We start from the raw sequence: 17915 nt of genomic DNA, 5'->3' as shown, positions 1-17915 counted from the left end.
CCGAGGCCATTATTACTGACCAAGGACATATAACAGGGCCATTATAAAAACACCCATTTCTTAATACATTTATTAACCAACTGAAAAAAGTGTATGTGTTGCTGCCAACTTGATGTACTCTCGGACTCTTTTAATGACAGTTTAGTTTGAAAAAAAATAATAATTTGTACTTCACCATGATCAAGCTTTAAATATACCAAATATCCAAGATATTAAGTTGAAAGAGGTTATGTGTTGAAAAAAAAATGTTTGTTGCTGGTTACTAAATTAAATAAAATACAAAAAGGTATTATACTCTTTACAGCTTAATTTTATTAACTTTATTAAAAACCCTATCTGGGCTTAATACAGACAAGCTGGGCATTAATACAGGGCCATTACAGAAAAAACAGGGCCATTACAGAAATAACAGGGCCATTACAGAAAAACAGGGCCATTTCAAAAAAACAGGGCCATTACAGAAAAAACAGGGCCATTACAGAAAATATATTGTTTTTAATAACCAGTCACTTTTGGCAATAATGTACTTAGTTGGTTAATAATGATATGTAAAAGTATTTTTCCTGACCTGGTACAGGACATTTTAAGAAAAAACGATACGTTGAACCTGGTTTTGTGGGTAGCCAAACCTCCCGCTTTTATGACAATGTTACATATAACATGAAAATGATAACATTACATGACAGGACTACAATACAAATAAATAAGAAGAACATATAAGACAGAGAAACACACGCATAATAGCTATCAAAAGGTACCAGGTTCATAATTTAATACGCCAGATGCGCGTCTTGTCCACACAAGTGAAGACTAACCAGTGACGTTCAGATACAAAAAGTTCGAAAGCCAAAACACAAGTTGAAAAGTAATGAGGACCAAAAGTTCCAATAAAGTTGTACCCGATACGGCTAAGGTTTTCTGCCTGGGAATACTATATAAACTTTATTGTGTATCTGTTGTTTCAAGGACAAAATTCTATCTATAGGTATATTGGTAAACTGTGATGATATGAGGAATATAACACGTATTATTTATTAAAAAAACAAATTTGTTTGTATTGGGTAAATTGCTTTGATTCAGTTTGGCCATTGAGTGTCTCTAAATTTATAACGAGCGGAACCAATTTTTAATCTTTATCTTGACTTACATCTAGAAATTGACAATGAGGGTCGGTTGAAAACAAAACTTTACGACAAAAGAGATGATTTCAGCTTTCTAATTATGAACTTTCCATTTCTAAGTAGCAACATTCCAGCAGCACCTGTATACGGGGCATACATCTCCCTATTGATACGATATTCCCGTGCTTGCATTTCCTATCATGATTTTCTTGATAGAGAGTTGCTGCTCACAAGGAAGCTATTAAACTAAGAGTTCCAAATGGTGAAGTTGAAATCATCCCTTCGTAAATTTTACGGACGCCATCACGAATTGGTTGACCGTTATGGAATAACCGTTTCACAAATGATATCGAATAATGTTCCTTACGTCGTAACTACAATCCCCTTCCCTTTCATGAATGTGACCTACCGAATTAGACTATTTACCTGATTTGTTATCACTAAGAAACACGACGGGTGCCACATGTGGAGCAGGATCTGCTTAACCTTCCGGAGTACCTGAGATCAACCCTAGTTTTTTGGTGGGGTTGGTGTTGTTTATTCTTCAGTTTTCTATGTTGTGCCATTGTGTCATGTGTGCTGTTGTTTGTTTGTCTTTTTCATTTTTAGCCATGGCGTTGTCAGTTTGTTTTAGATTTATGAGTTTGACTGTCCCTTTGGTATCTTTCATCCCTCTTTTAAACAGCTCCTCATATCGGCTAATTGATAGTAAATTTTTTACCATGAGTTCCGCTGTACATTTCCCCCCCCCTTTTGTACACGACTCACATTCTGGTAGTTGTGAAGAATCATCACTAAACTCAAACATGTTTTGAGGCAAAAGAGGTGAAACGGTTTGTGACTTTGATTACTATATATAGGTCTTCGACCGATTGGTCCCTATACATAATAATAAATAAAAGGTTAACAGAAATTACGAACACATTTGACAGTACAATAGATCACACAAAAAACCAAGGAGTTTTAAATTTAAAGAGTTGAATGAAATTTTGAGGTACAAACTTATTACTATGAATTAAACCGATCCCACCTTGAAATAGACAGACTTTCAAAGACAATTCACAATAAGTAAACAAATGATCCACATATCCTGTACAGTAGACTTAAACATGTAAATCGTCCAGAGTCTATAGAAAGTGTGAATAAATTTAACAAAGAGTTTAATGAATTGAAAAAAAAACGACTAAGAAAAGGCAACCACTGACGAGACTTCTAACTTGAGACCAAACATAATTTAGTGTTGGAATATTATTCGATTGAACATCTCAGAAAAAAGTCATATATTAAAGAAGGGACAATGAAAAAAACCCTTTCCAAAAACTGAAAGGCACTTAACCTACCTCTTACTCATTCTTTTGTATCATGCATAGTTATGATACAAATAGCCGTACTTTTGCACACCAAAAAAATTAAAATAAAACAAACAAAGTAAAGCAAAGCAATAAAACCAACCCTGAAGCTTTGTTTAAAAGTAATACAAGTTGATAATTTTCATACACTTGAGATTCAGTTTCTCCAAATTGTTTTACTCCAACTTTTTGCATCCGATCTTTTCTTTTATCACCGAATTTGGATGTGTATATTACATCCGGGTCATCATCCGTCTGTTTCAATGATGAACTACCTAGCTTCTATGGATGAACACATTACGACAAAGATAAATGGCAATGCGATAAAAAGATTCTGGTCATCAAAGTCTGGGCTTCTAATTATTCCTGTCTATTAAGAAGAATAGTGAATATCTTGATGAGTCTGACCTAAAACCATTCATCATGTTTTATCTTCTTTTTTTTCAGAGAGAACGTTCTTCTGAGAGTTTTTACTTAGAAGAAAAAGCCAATTAAACAAGTACGATGGTTGCACAAAATCTCTGATGAGAATAATATAAAAGTGAACTGTTACAGAGGAAATAGTTATATTGAATTCTATGCTACGATCTCTTCACTCAAAATACTGTGACAATTAAGTCGTATATACATTACAATGCATTACGAGGATTTAGTTGTACTGCAAAACAGCAGTCATAGTTCAGATTTATACAACAGTGTAAGTGATACCAACCTCACATGTGAATATGAGTATTTTTCTCGTGACGTCAGTATACTTTGGGAAGTTGTTCTAAGTCCGATTGTCACATTGATGACAATTTGTACTAATCTCTTTGTGATATGTATATTTACCAGTAAAGTCCTACGGTCGCCAACAACAATCATTTTGATTGGTTTAGCTGTATCGGACTCGATGTCGTCACTATTTGCTAACGTTTTACATCCGTATTTTTACTTTACAAGTGATAATGTCAATAAAGTACTTCCATATCCTTTATGCTCGGTATATATGCTGCTTCAGAACCTGGGAGTTTCCTTTCACACAGTGTCCGTATATCTGACCGCATTTCTAGGCATACAAAAGTTTAGCATTGTGGCTTTTCCTTTCCGGTCTAGGAGAATTTTTACAAAAACAATGTCGTATTGGGCTACAGTAATTATATACATAGTTGGATTTGCAATATTCTCTCCAAATTATGTAGTTTTTGAGTTTTCCCGCGCCGCAGATGTCGATTCATCGAACTGTAAAGACTATACAAAAGACCCAGACTACTGCTTGTTTCGCCATGCCTCTTGGTTGAGCGGTGGAACATTGAAACATTATCATATGTACTATTATATGACAAGATGTATTGTTATTCAGATTATACCATGTTTTGTTATAACATTTTCTACTATATATTTAGTTCGAAGTTTAGTTAGTAACAAAGTTTCCATGGCAACAGCAGAACAACATCGGCGGAAGCGTCGGTTGACAATAATGATAACATTAATTGTTGGAATATTCCTAATTGTCGAGCTACCTGGGGCCATATTTTTCGCCTTCGACTTTCACAGATTTCTGACTGACCAGATTGTAATTCCGGAGGATATTGATCACTTATCCGTCCGTATTCACAACTTCCTGTTGTGTCTTGGTTATGCCTGTAATTTTTGGATATACTTTGCCTTAAGTGATCAGTTCAGGACACAGATAAGGAAAAGTCTACGACGTTTACATATAACAAAGACAACAAATACGACAAGAGTTATAGTAACAAGATCGTATTAAATTTATGGCACTGGAAGCAAACATGGTTACGTGTATGGCATGCTTTATCTACAAACCTTAAACTACATTTGAAATAGGAAATTTACTTTATGTTGTCAACCAATAAGGGTTGTAAGGACGTCAATAAAGGCCAACTTTAGGAAAATAAAATATCTTCACTATTAGAGATTTAGTTTATAATAACGAACAGCATTTACGTTTGTAGATACAGACATAACTATTGTTTAAATTAAGCTACGTCATTTATACTCTGTTGTCCTATCAGGCTATATGGGATGCGTGTTTGCATAGGTGTTTTATAATAAAAAACATTGGCAATAAGAAAAGCAAAACAAACTCCAACGAAACAAAACCAATAGAAAGCAACCAAACTACCAACCCATACTGAAAAAAAATGTTACAAAGAAACATTTGTACTAATATACTATTTTAAATATATAAATAAGAAAGTTTAAAGAATCGAAAAAAATAGAGCCGTTAGAACAATTTTTTATTTACGCTATTGATTAACAGGATCCGGATTTGGGACAGACTGACGCAGCGATATGATGTATCGATTTTAATTGCTCAACTCCTTTGCCCATGACAGTAGTGTAACTGCACAACATAGGAACAAACTTTAAATAATTTGGAAAGGTCACATCAGATTTCACGAAAGACTAAAACAACTAAGAAAACAAATACAGGCGACACAAAGCACCAGCCTAGAATAGTATTACTTTCAGATACTAAACAAAAACAATAAATAATGTTTTCCCGGACTAAAATATCAATAACATGTAGAACACTGACAGGAGACACATAGCACCAAACTCAGAGTACTCTCATATACTCAAATAAGTAAACGTCAATAACAACATATGAAAACAGAATAAAACATGTTTTCAAAATTTAAAATATCATCGAATACACAGTCTTGGGTGAGACACATTAAGCATATGACGGGGTTTAACATGTTTATGGGTGCTTATTTATTTACGACAGGAAAGTCATGAATCCGAGTGACCCTGAATTTCTCAATTTGCTAATTACAGCGTCAGAGTAAAAACATCCAAGAAAGCCTTGGTGACAATTCTGGTCGAATTTAACTTTAATATGAACAGGATTCTAAAGAGGAAAGGGGAATAGTATTTTCAGTGTGGTATATACTATTTTAATACTCAATAAAACTTTTAAAAAACAAAAATGTAGCTAAATTCAAACGTTATTTGATATAACAGGAACATCTAGCAAACTAAGTTTTAAAACCTCATTCAAAAGAAATCCCAGAGATGGACCTCTTACCCAGTACAACCAGCATGGTATGATGTCAACATGAGACGTAAGTTACTCATTGACGACACCAGACGTAGCTACAGACTATTACTATGTCCTTAGCCACGATGCTGTTACTGTTTTCTTGAGCTAGGGTGCACTTTGTATACCCTTCTTTTAAGTCAATTTATAAAAAACACTGTTATGTTATATAAGATGTATTAGGTGACTTTTGAGATTTTCTTCAAGCTTTGTATTCACTGTGTGACAGCAATAATGTCTAGCGAGAAACCAATTATCATGAATTTGTCATATATGTTCATAAAATTAAGAATGTATATCATTATGGAAATACTCAAGTTGACTGTATATAGGGTTAACACCTATTCACAATGTGTATAATTGTGCCAAAATTGTCCACCTGGTCAAAGGCTTTTATTTACTTTTCAAACTTTATTTTTGTTTTGTATTTTTCAAATATATATTTGTAGATTTGAGCCAACTTAATTTTCTGAGTGATCGAACAGTTAAACTGTTTGATGCTTACTAGAGGGGAACAAGCATGTAAGATATGAAACATGTGAGCTAGTAGCCCTTTGTTGTTTTTTCTATGCGTAAATAGGTTTGCATTAACTGCTTACAACCACTAGTGTTGCAGAGAATAAACTTAGATTGATAGTGCTAGCTCACTGATGCTATTACATAAACATACAATTGTGATGGAGGACGTATTGTCCTTTTCACTTTTGTAAACTAACAATATTATCTATAAGTCGTAAATATTGATGCTGTGTTAACAGAGAGAAAAACAAACTCGTTATAGAAAATCATCAGAGTATACCCTTTATATAAATTGCAGATTCCTAAAGTCAGATAAAAATTTCGATTATTGATGTTTGTAACACCTCAAAAAACAATCAATCGTATGATACGGAAAAAAACAAATATATATTGAAAAGACTCGATGATTGTATTGTTTATAAATTAAACATGTTTTTGTTCCCTCAGACTATTAAACTAATGCGTTTTGAACAACCATCAAGGCTCTATTATATTTAAATATTCACTTATAATTAGTAAAAGGGAAAACTGTCTTTTTATCGTATATCAACATGAAAACAATTAACAAGGAAATCAATAAATGACAAGTCTTAGATAATAAAGACAACCAAATAGCACATTGCCTAAAACCTAAAAATCAGAATTTTTGAATGGAAGCTACCTGGATTTCAGGGGAGCAAGACGTTCAGTGAAAGAAACTCATTGCAACACCTATACAAACCAGAACATTTTTCTGTTGGAGCTACATAAATTTCCAAGAAACAACGGTTTCAAAGAAAGACGATCTTTGCTGTGTGGGACATATAACAACAATAACGTTTTGAATGGGAGCTATACGAATTTTTGAGGAAGAAAGGTTTTTAGTAAAAATATTGTATTGAATGTGATGTCTATCGACCAGAACTTTTTTGAGAACTTAAAAATCAGAATTTTTAAATGAAGCAATCCAGATTTCAGAGGAGCAATAATTTCAGAGAAAGACCATATTGATTGTTACACATATGCAAATCAGATAATTTTTTAAAAAAGAAGCTATCTTAATTCCAGATTAACTAGAGTTTTAGTTGAAAGATGATCTTTTGATAGCTAAAATTCAGACCCTTGAAAAAAGTAAAATAAAAAAAATACTGAACTTCGAGGAAAATTCAATGCTGAAAGTCCTTAATCAAATGGCAAAATCAAAAGCTCAATAGTTCAAACGAATGAATAACAATTGTCATATTCTTGACTCGGTACTGGCGTTTTCTAATGTAGAATGCTAGCTAAACCTCTCACTTGTATGACAGTCGCATAAAATTCCATTATATTGACAACCATGTGTGAACAAAACAAACAGACACAATAGGTAAAATGTCACAAATAGGGGTACAACAGCAACAAAACGGGGGTGATCTCAGGTGCTCCGAAAGGTAAAGCATATCTTGCCCCACATATGGCACCCGCTTTGTTGCTCATGTTGTTACAAAGCCGGTAAATAGAGTACATTTGTAGGTCATATTTGTGAAAAAAAAGGAACGGGATTATAGTTACGACATAAGGAACATATCCGAAATCATCTGTGAAACGGATATTCCATAACGGTCAATCAACCCGTGATGACGTCCATACAACTTACGAAGTGTTGATGTTTTTTGAATGAAAGTTATATGAATTTTACAGAGCGACAGAAATAACAGTAAAAAGACTAATTAACTCATGACTTGTGTATCAACTGCATTTCATTTAATTTATTTTGCCACCAATGATTACCATATTAAAATAGAAAGAAGGGCATGGTATATTTGTATAATATAACATCAGGTATTGACCATATTATTTTTTATTTGTTTTATATTTTATTGTTTCATGTCAGCAGCAGTATCGATACATATTTGTGCTTATTGTGATATTTTGAACATATTTACTATTCACTGATCTTTGCTGCTTTTTGTAAATGAATAACTAGCAGTCAGTGGATTAATTTTATTAAATTTTGCAATTCTCAGTAGCATCACGACTTAAATAGATCTTCTATTATCGCTCTACTAAATGGTTTTCGTACCGTATATTGACCTGTAATCGCCTTGTCTGTTTTTTGTGTGTTAATTTTTGGTATCTGTAAACATTTTGATAAGGAAATCTAAACAACCTGAACAATTGCATCATACACAATAATGAAACAATATGTTGATGCCAGATAATCACACATGAAAACCATGCTTGGAAATAAAATGTGAATACTACAAATTCTTTAAACATAAGATAAAGCTCTATCAGATTTAGTTACCCTAAAAATAAATATTTAGATAATAAATCTAGTACACTCTTTGTTCTGTTTACAAACTGTCTTGTTTGAACGTTCAAAGTTTTCTTACATATAGATCTGGCATACTCTCTTGTAGATCTTTGATATAGTAGGCGAACTATTAATAATATGTGCTATAATAGTTTCATCTTTGTAATCTATTGATCCGGGTTTGGCTAACCTATGAGTTGTCCATAACTTGATGGATCTTATTCTAGAATATAGAATCTAGATTATATGAACATATTTGAATATCTAAGGGCAATCAAATATCAGTAATTCGAGGTTAAACATTTTCTTTATCAATGATCAGAAGAAAGGTCGCGCAATATTCCAGAACCCATGGTTTGAAAGTATAGTTTGCCAGAGGGCAATCATGAATTTTAACCAATTTCAACACAAACTCATATCAATCTGCTGGTGAAGTGACGTGTTCTGTTGCTGTGTGTATGAATCAAATTACGCAAAGTATATGTCAAAAAGTCACCACCAACGCTAGAACGCACATACACACCCAAGTAAAAAACAAGAGGTTAACAAACACCTTAAACTAACGACAGTTTTCTGCACGATATATCAATATGAAATTCTCCATGGCTTTGCAATGAAAATACCAATTTATGAATTTGGATAAAGTTTGTACAATAATATAACAGCCTGGTAGCATGACTTATGCCGTTTGTTTTTCTCTTTTTGTCATGCTGGAGCCTAATATAGTGTACACTACTCATGGGTTTTGTTCATTGTTTATGGTCTTACGTTGACCTTAAATTGTTTATATCATTGTTCTTTGTTGGTCTCTCAATTCATTGTTCGGCTATAGCATGCCATATCTCCTAAATTCATCTTTATAAAGACGGTTTGATGAAATCATTTATTTCATAATATATTTCACAGAACCGTCCCTTTTTCTCTTATTGCAGCTCTCTAGTGTCAACAGAGTATCCTTTGGCATTGCCGATACGATGGGTACCACATTGAAGGAACAGTAATTGCTTACCCATCCAGACACTTTAGTTCAGGTCAACTGCTTTTAATTTATTTTTTTTGCTGCTCGATCTGTGTTTTTATTGTTTGTCTTTTCGTCGGTTTGATTTCTTTGTATTGTGTTTTACTTTAATTGGACATGTGATTTGCGGTTGCGTATTTTTATTTTAACAGTAAATTGCCAATTTTGAAATTCTAAAATGTTCAATGAACCATGCCCGAGAACAGATTAAACTTATCTCATTGAACATGAGACATGTCTATGCTTTTATGACAGCTTACTATCAAATATAATTGATTTACAATAAATAGATTCGCTTAACCTGACCACATTACGAACTTTCACATATACACTATGCAAAAGACAGGGGTAATGGAAATGCAGTTATCATTACAAATATACTTGAGTGTCAAACATTATTTACCTACCATTATTGGTTCCCCTTGAGCTGACACATACACAGCAAAGTCTAAACAAAACTGATACAGTTACCAAATCATGGACGTACAATCTCTAATTAATATCACCTCTTAATTTAGGTGTGTGATATTAAATAAAGGCAGTAGTAGTATATCGCTGTTCGAAATTCATAAATCGACGGAGAATAAACAAATCCGGGTTACAAACTAAAACTGAGGGAAACGTATCAAATATAAGAGAAATACGACACAACAGAAACACAACATTAAAATGTAACACACACAGAAACGAACTATAATATAACAATGGCCATTTTCCTGACTTGATACAGGACATTTTAAGAAAAAATGGTGGGTTAAACTCAGTTGTTAATATAAATAACCCTTTGGATAACGTAAATAAAGGCAACAGTAGTATACCGCTGTTCAAAACTCATAAATCCATGGACAAAAAACAAAATCGGGATAACAAACTAAAACCGAATAATTAAAATCGGGGATTGAAAAAAAATTAGCAAGTAAGCCGAATATTTAAGAACTGGAAACAGTAGTTGTGGTGTTCTTCATTTACCAAAGCGATACATACCACTCGACCAACTGGTTCTCGATTCACAATTCATAGTGTAAACTTGTATTTTCATCGGAGTTTGAGAATGTAAGCATATCCACAGGTTGTGCTTTTAACAAGAACATTTAACCCATTTTATTTTTTAAGTCTTGATTTAAGTCATTCTAGACATTAAAATCAGTTATAAAATCAGTAAATCATAACACTGACCTACAATTGTTATGACAAACGTCATTATGAGTAGAGTACTAATAAAGATTGGTTTTACTGCCAGACAAATAAGAGGAAATTAAAAAGAATCTCAGATAAAGAACACAATGAATTTTGATTTACTTGGCATAAATGACTAAATTGTACATTTTCAGAAATAAATGAAACCTCTGAACTGCAATATAATTCATTAAACACTATACATCGAATGGGAACATATTAAGTAACTACAAAACCGATATAATGAATTTTACATTTTGATAAAAATAATCCAATAATGAATAATCTACTACAGAACTAAGTACCAGTTTCTAAATCAATCTCTACTTCTGATATCTACTAACAACAGCTAAATTAAACAATTATCTTCACATGTAAGAATTGAGCATTGATTCATAATGTTCTTGTCGGCCTGATGCAACTTCTGGTTCTCCTTTCTTCATTATATATTCCTAAATAGAACACAATATATAGTTATTATAAAAATAATAGTCACAAATTACACAGTAGCGTTATTTATTATGACACAGACGCATTGCACATTTTGTTTTTATATTTTACAACGGCGGATATTTTTTTGTACAGTAGTATATTTACTGTAGTAATAGAAGCATTAAACATACACCTATAATGCTAGTAAGAATATTTTTTAGAGAGAATTGCTTTTGTTTCAACCGTATCCTTCTAGTGATTCATAAAACTGGGTTAGTGTGTTAACTAATCCAGGAAACACAATTATAAGTATTTCTTATATATTTCCCCGGAGTGATAACTTTCTGACATTGAAGGTTGCTGCCTATACACACATTGTTGTTATTAGTAGATGGAAACCAATGATAAACTTTAAACTGTCATTTACCAGAAGCAATGCGTATATTAAAATATATTAAATTCAGTACTACAGCAACTTCGAAATCGCATGCAAAATTAATTTTTGTATACAATGGTAGCATGTATAATGGCTGCATTATTACATAAAACTAAGTAGTACAAAAATATTTGGCGATATGACGTAACTGTTTATTTATCTACTTTATTTCTTTTTGTAAAGTCTGCCTCATTAGACGAGATCAAAGAATAATTAAACATGTCATAAATTGTTATAAGTAACAACAAACGGTATCAATTTTACTGCACCAGATGCGCAATTCGACAATTTATGTATTTTCAGTAATGCCATAGGCCATAAATAATTGAAACTCCAAAATCGTATACAAATAGTGAAGGACTGATTAAACCAAATGTCTAGGATTACAACTTCCGCATAGTGGACATGATCTAGAAATTTTATACATTTCTCTACTTGGAGGTAATATTGAATGCATATTGATGCAAATATTTTCTAAAACGTTGATCTGGGTATCAAAATTTAGGGAAATATTTGATTATTTTCTGTCACTTTCTTGGTGATTAAAATTAAAACAACAATGAAAAAATTTAGTAAAGCTATCATCAAATCTTGAATTGCAACATCTGAGAAGCAACGACATATATAGCTAACATTTAAACCGACGGTTATGAATTTTGGAGCAGGATCAGTATTTACTTCTGGAGCAACTTAAGTCTCCCCCCATTTTCGATGGTAATAATTTTCAGCAGCAGTGTAGACTGATGCTTGTTTATTTGTCTTTTAGTCGTTTTTCCTTTAATGCCATGGCGTCGTCTGCGATTCGGGAGTGTATTTGGTATCTCGCGGCTCTCTTTTAACGTTACACTAGTAATACGACGGATACAAAGTGCTGGCAGATTATAATGATATATGACATTCATCGTCTTTCAACAGTTACTAATTTAAAGACTATACAACTCAAATTATATGCTAGTCAACACTCGTGACAATAACATAAAAATGATGAACAATGTTAATGTAGTATTCGAAATATCCACTTATCACAAAAAAGACATGAACTAAGTGTGAATCATATATATAGTTAACGTAGCTCGATAGGCTACTTGAAAAACAGGAGTAATCACAAAGTGTGGTATGAAATATTTGGCTATGGAAATAGGTATCATGATAAAGTCATATGTTTGAATTAAACAATATCAAGAACCAATAATTATTTTGCACTTATTAATATGCATTGTAGTTTACCTATAAAAGAGGGACGAAAGATACCAAAGGGACAGTCAAACTCATAGGTCTAAAACAAACTGACAACGCCATGGCTAAAAATGAAAAAGACAAACAAACAACAGCACACACGACACAACATTGAAAACCAAAGAATAAACATCACGAACCCCACCAAAAACTAGGGGTGATCTCAGGTGCTCCGGAAGAGTAAGCAGATCCTGCTCCACATGTGGCACCCGTCGTGTTGCTTATGTGATAACAAATCCTGTAAATAGTCTAATTCGGTAGGTCACATTCATGAAAGGGAAGGGGATTGTAGTAACGACGTAAAGAACATATCCGATATCATTTGTGAAACGGTTATTCCATAACGGTCAACCAACTCGTGATGGCGTATAATTTACTAGATTAAAGAGATAGGTATCCTATTTGTAGCTCTCACTCGTTAAACTGATGTTTGTAAATTTATTTCATTTAAAAATACATGATCAGTAAACAAAAACCTATTTTACACTTAAATTATCACATTAGATGTATGTTTCATTATAATACGTTATTCTGATTGGCTACACAGCAATCTCGCGTTATTCCATAATCATTTTTATTACACAGTAAAACTTATCATTCATGATGACACGAGGTCCCACAACAAAGCGCACAGGTAAATTAAATCAAAATTTGATAAAAATCTTGTTTTGATAAGCCTAACTAAAAATGTAATTATATGTATTGAATGCTTCTTTTTGTAACTTCATAGGGTTGTAAAAGCGTTGACCGTGCGCACATTTTTAGAATGAAGTGCTTCCGCGCTTCATAAAACAATGAAGTTCGGTCAACGCTTTTACACCCCAATGAAATTATAAAAAGAAGCAGTCAATTCTTAAATAAAAGTTTGAAGTTGCCACTATTTTGTTTACTTTCTTAGACCACATTATTGAAGTGTTGCAAAAGTTTTATCCCATACAAATGTTGATTTCACATGACATGACATATCAGCGATACTTAAAGCAATTATCAAACGGCCAATTATGGAGCAATCATTTCTTAAATTTTACAAATGCCTTATATCATTACAAATCATATGTTCAACAGTGTTATTACAAATCCTATATTCAACAGTGTTGGAATACTAAAGATCCAAATTATATCATCCAAGGCCGAAAAACCTCGCGCTATATGAAAGTATTAATGTTTATACTGTGCGAATAATTCATGGTGATATATTCTATCCGTTCCATTTCCCCTGATATGAAATTAACCACGCCATTTTATATCCAATAAACATATTCTAATTACCTCTAATTCTTCGAACGAAGTTTGAACTTTATTAATTTTCTGTCCAACACCTGTGTCATAGCTGCTGTATCTTTCCTGCAACATAAATTGAGGAGGAGTACTACTTTTCTATTTCTAATACTAATAAGTCATATCATATCAGTAATAAAAAACGAAGTGTGGAGAGATGGGAAATAATTGAACATAAGAAGAAAGGAATAGTATATTACACTTTCTAATGTATCTTATATGTAGTTAAGAAGGGGTTAAAGAAGTTTATAGTTGTAGGAATGATGGGTCAATTTCAATATAAGGAATATGTTTTTGAAGAACTAATTCTAACCGTTAGATAACAAATGCTTAAAACATGTAAAATAAACGATTACCTTGACTTGTTTAGGGATCACTCCGTCTGTTAAAATTTTAGCAGCTATTTCCAGTCCCCTTGCAAATGTATCCATCGCACCTTCAATGAAGTAATACTACATTTTTTTTTAAAATTTTAAATGACAGCTTAAAAGTAAAAGCACAGTTCACTATAGAATAAAATGCACACAAAAAGAATGCTATGAACAATCATCAAAACTAATTCATGTAGTTTAAATGAATCCAGATATCTTTTCAGTTTATCTGCAAACATAAAAACCATTGGTCAAAATTCAGCATTGATTGTAACCTTTGTTTTAAAATAATCTGAGTGCTGATTGTTACATGTCTTCAACTCAAGATTAATTATACTTATCTGAAAAAAGCACAACGCTCTTTACTTAGTTATCATTAAGAATTCAAATTTATAAACCATTGGAAATTAAAATAACGCTATATGAATTTGGTGCGGTTGAAGTCCTTTTTCTTGATTATCCACCATGAAAAAAATTGATACTAAGATGACAATGAAAGAGTATTATTTAAAAATAAAACACCAAATCATGATCAAAAGCACAAACAACAAAACCACAAACAATAGGACAATAGGACAATAGGACAATACACAATAAATACAAAAAAATAAAAATTGGACAAACAAGACTACCCCCTGAAAGTGGTAATTTAAAGTGCTCTACATTGTTTAAATATACTGAGAAGTACAGTCCATAGGTTTTCCTAATAAAAATTATATCTTTAAACCCAGAAAAATATACGACATGGATTGGTGTATTCTATAATAGTTTATTAAAATAAAAAAATTGTCATTAATTAATATTTTCTATTTAAAAAAAGCAGTTTATCAAAAACAAATGCTTTAATTGTACCATTGTTTTAAGATATATTGTATTTAGGACGCATACTTAAAACTTTTACCTGCTGTACGTAACGAAATTTCAAACTAACCAATGCTCGAAATAAAAGCAACAGTAGAAAACCGCTGTTTGAAAGTCATAAATCGATTGAGAGAAAACAAATGCGGGTTAAAAACTAAAAACGAGGGAAACACATCAATTATAAGAGAAAACAACGAAACAACAGATGCACCGAACGGAACAAAAAACAAAAGACAATGCCACATACAGAGAAACGAACTATAAGAAACCAACTGCCATTTCCTGACATAAATGCAAGAACTTTTAGGACAGAGAAATACACAAATAAACATTTTAACATTGCCATAATTTTCGTCAAAATCAGACAACAGATTGGCGACAATGGCACCAGCAGTAGATCACCAAGAGCAAACTGTGAAATAGATCGGTAATTTACTTACTACTATTATACATTATTGAACCAGGACATATGCTAGAATAAGATAAACACAAGAACTTTTTACATGGAGACTTCCAAGGGCTATACATTTGTAATTCCGTGGAAAGTACGTCATCTAGTACAAAACAAGAACTATATAGTAGTAGAAAAAAATCATCATAAATATAGTACAAACAACAATATACTCAATACATAAAAGTACAACTATAAATAGTCACTGATTGGCAAGTCATACAAAAAGTAAATTTCTATTTCAAACATGCAAAGCATGGCTGGATAACGTAACGACGTCAAATGCAGTAATAAAGCTGGTTTTAGATAATAAGCGTTAAATGAAAACAGTCTGTCTCAATCATGGAACATCAACTCTGATCGCATTTCCATTAAACACAGAGACGAGACACATTTTTCAAGTCTAATTTAGAATAATAGAACGGAATTTGTCAACCAGGCAATGAAATGATCTCAGTAGTTAAAAGGCCATACACAATTCATTTGATAATTGGGTAACATGATATGACGGAGTCAAGCAATCAACATTCTACCTCAAAGACAAAAGTGTGAAATTGATCTGTCAATTCAATGTCGTTTTCGCAGTATGATTTACATTTGGACAGAATTGACAAATTATCTCACGAAGTTTACCATTGGCACTTTACGCGTAAAACAAAAATGATTTACTTCACAATATCGTATCACTTATAGCTTTGAAGTTTATGAAATGTACCATAGTAGTAATGATATCAATTTCTGTTTGTTTGTTGAAAAACTTCTACAAGAATACTAATAATCGAATTGTTGTTTGATTGTTATAGTGCTAAAAGTTTCGAACACAACTGATTAAAAAAATACTAGGTAAAACCTAAAACATAACTTTAGTTTATTAGATATGAAATTTAAGTAAGAGTTCCATTTTAGGGGAGGCTGGTATTCTCTGAATAGTGGAAATGACAAAAAGTGAGGAGCTTATAAAATATATCGGAATGCTGATTTTCCTATCATAAATACCATACCTATATGCGATATAAACATGTCCTTTAAGTCCGTAGATTCTCGCCGAACTTTACAATCAAAGTTCAAACCTCCAGGCTGTATGCCATTCTGTTCCAATACTGTCTGGAATAGAGAGACAATTAACATGTTGACCTTATCAATATTCATATATTGGTCATGTTTAGAAAATAATAACAGACTGTAAAGACAGTCGATACGCACTTGTCAGCTTATTCACAAAAGAGCACATTTAAATCGGACCGCATGTCTGCCGACACGTTTATATTCCATAAAATCTTACAGTTATAAATAAAAGAAGAATACGAATGTTTGCATCTCATTTTTTAAAATTGTCCACAGTAGACAAATATATTCATTACAATTATACTATACCATATAAATATTAATAGTTTTGTTTGGATTCATCTGTCATTGTGGATATAAATAGGAAAATATCGTCAATAGACTATATGTGAAAACTTTTCTCTTTTATCATCATCACTAGAAACAAAATCTAACCTTCATCACCATCGTAGCATTTTTAGCATCCATTGGGAACTGATCTGTGTCCCATCCTAAATCAGGAGAACCTGTATTAGAATCTATTGAACCTAGCATTCCAAACCTGAAATGAATGAAAAAGGTTTTAATTCTAATGAACCTAGCATTCCAAACTTAAAACGTATAAAAACAGGTTTTTTAAAAATGTTTTGAAAGGGTATTCATACTGAGTTATGTAATTTGAAAACCAGATGCTCCGCAGGGTGTAGCTTTATACGACCGCAGAGGTTGAACCCTGAACGGTTGGGGCAAGTATGGACACAACATTCAAGCTGGATACAGCTCTAAATTTGGATTGTGATTAAATAGTTGACACAGCATAGGTTTCTGAAACAGAATGAATGTGGTCTAATGAACTTTAAATTTTTTTTTTGCCTTTGAGAAATTCACTATGCTGTTGAATATTAATCCTCTCAAAAAAATGTTTCAAGAAATTTTTCTTTTTATTTATGAAATCTGAAATGAGAAAAATTTACTCCCCACCCCCCCATTGTTTTTTCACGTCCCCCTTTCCCTTTTTCCAAAACTGAACTCAATTCAAATTTCTAATGGAGTTTGCAACAATAACTACTCATTTAAATACATCATAAAATATTAAAATGTAACAAAAGGTGCTTGTTATCACTGAATGGTAAAGATTGTTTTAATTTATCAGTTGGTAATAAAAGTGAATATACATTGTATATTGTATAAAACAATGATTTAAGTTGACTCAACTACTATTCTGGACAAAGAAAGATAACTCCAATCAATTGAAAATGTCTTGCTATTGCACAATATTGTGCAATTAGATATTTCTGGCTA

At 32.4% G+C, this 17915-nt stretch overlaps 1 protein-coding gene and 1 long non-coding RNA gene across 2 annotated transcripts in view; one reads left to right on the top strand and one right to left on the bottom strand.

Annotated features, from left to right (window-relative positions):
- The window catches only part of LOC143055429 (uncharacterized), a 55635-nt gene extending 51609 nt beyond the window's left edge, over positions 1-4026 (top strand). The window contains exon 3 of the long non-coding RNA XR_012972038.1: positions 2918-4026. This is a non-coding gene — a long non-coding RNA (uncharacterized LOC143055429). The remainder of the gene's footprint in view (positions 1-2917) is intronic.
- A 6574-nt stretch (positions 4027-10600) lies between these two features.
- LOC143052116 (xylose isomerase-like) overlaps positions 10601-17915 on the bottom strand; it is a 32419-nt gene continuing 25104 nt past the window's right edge. The window contains exons 11-15 of the mRNA XM_076225087.1: positions 17070-17175; positions 16571-16673; positions 14243-14322; positions 13878-13952; positions 10601-10956 (exon numbers count right to left, since the gene is read on the bottom strand). Coding sequence (XP_076081202.1) covers positions 10873-10956; positions 13878-13952; positions 14243-14322; positions 16571-16673; positions 17070-17175 — 448 coding nt within the window. The 3' untranslated portion in view covers positions 10601-10872. The remainder of the gene's footprint in view (positions 10957-13877; positions 13953-14242; positions 14323-16570; positions 16674-17069; positions 17176-17915) is intronic.

Source organism: Mytilus galloprovincialis, chromosome 1 (assembly GCF_965363235.1).
Source record: "Mytilus galloprovincialis chromosome 1, xbMytGall1.hap1.1, whole genome shotgun sequence".
Classification (NCBI taxonomy): domain Eukaryota; kingdom Metazoa; phylum Mollusca; class Bivalvia; order Mytilida; family Mytilidae; genus Mytilus; species Mytilus galloprovincialis.
Note: the sequence above shows the minus strand (reverse complement) of the source record. Positions and strands in the feature narration are given on the sequence as shown.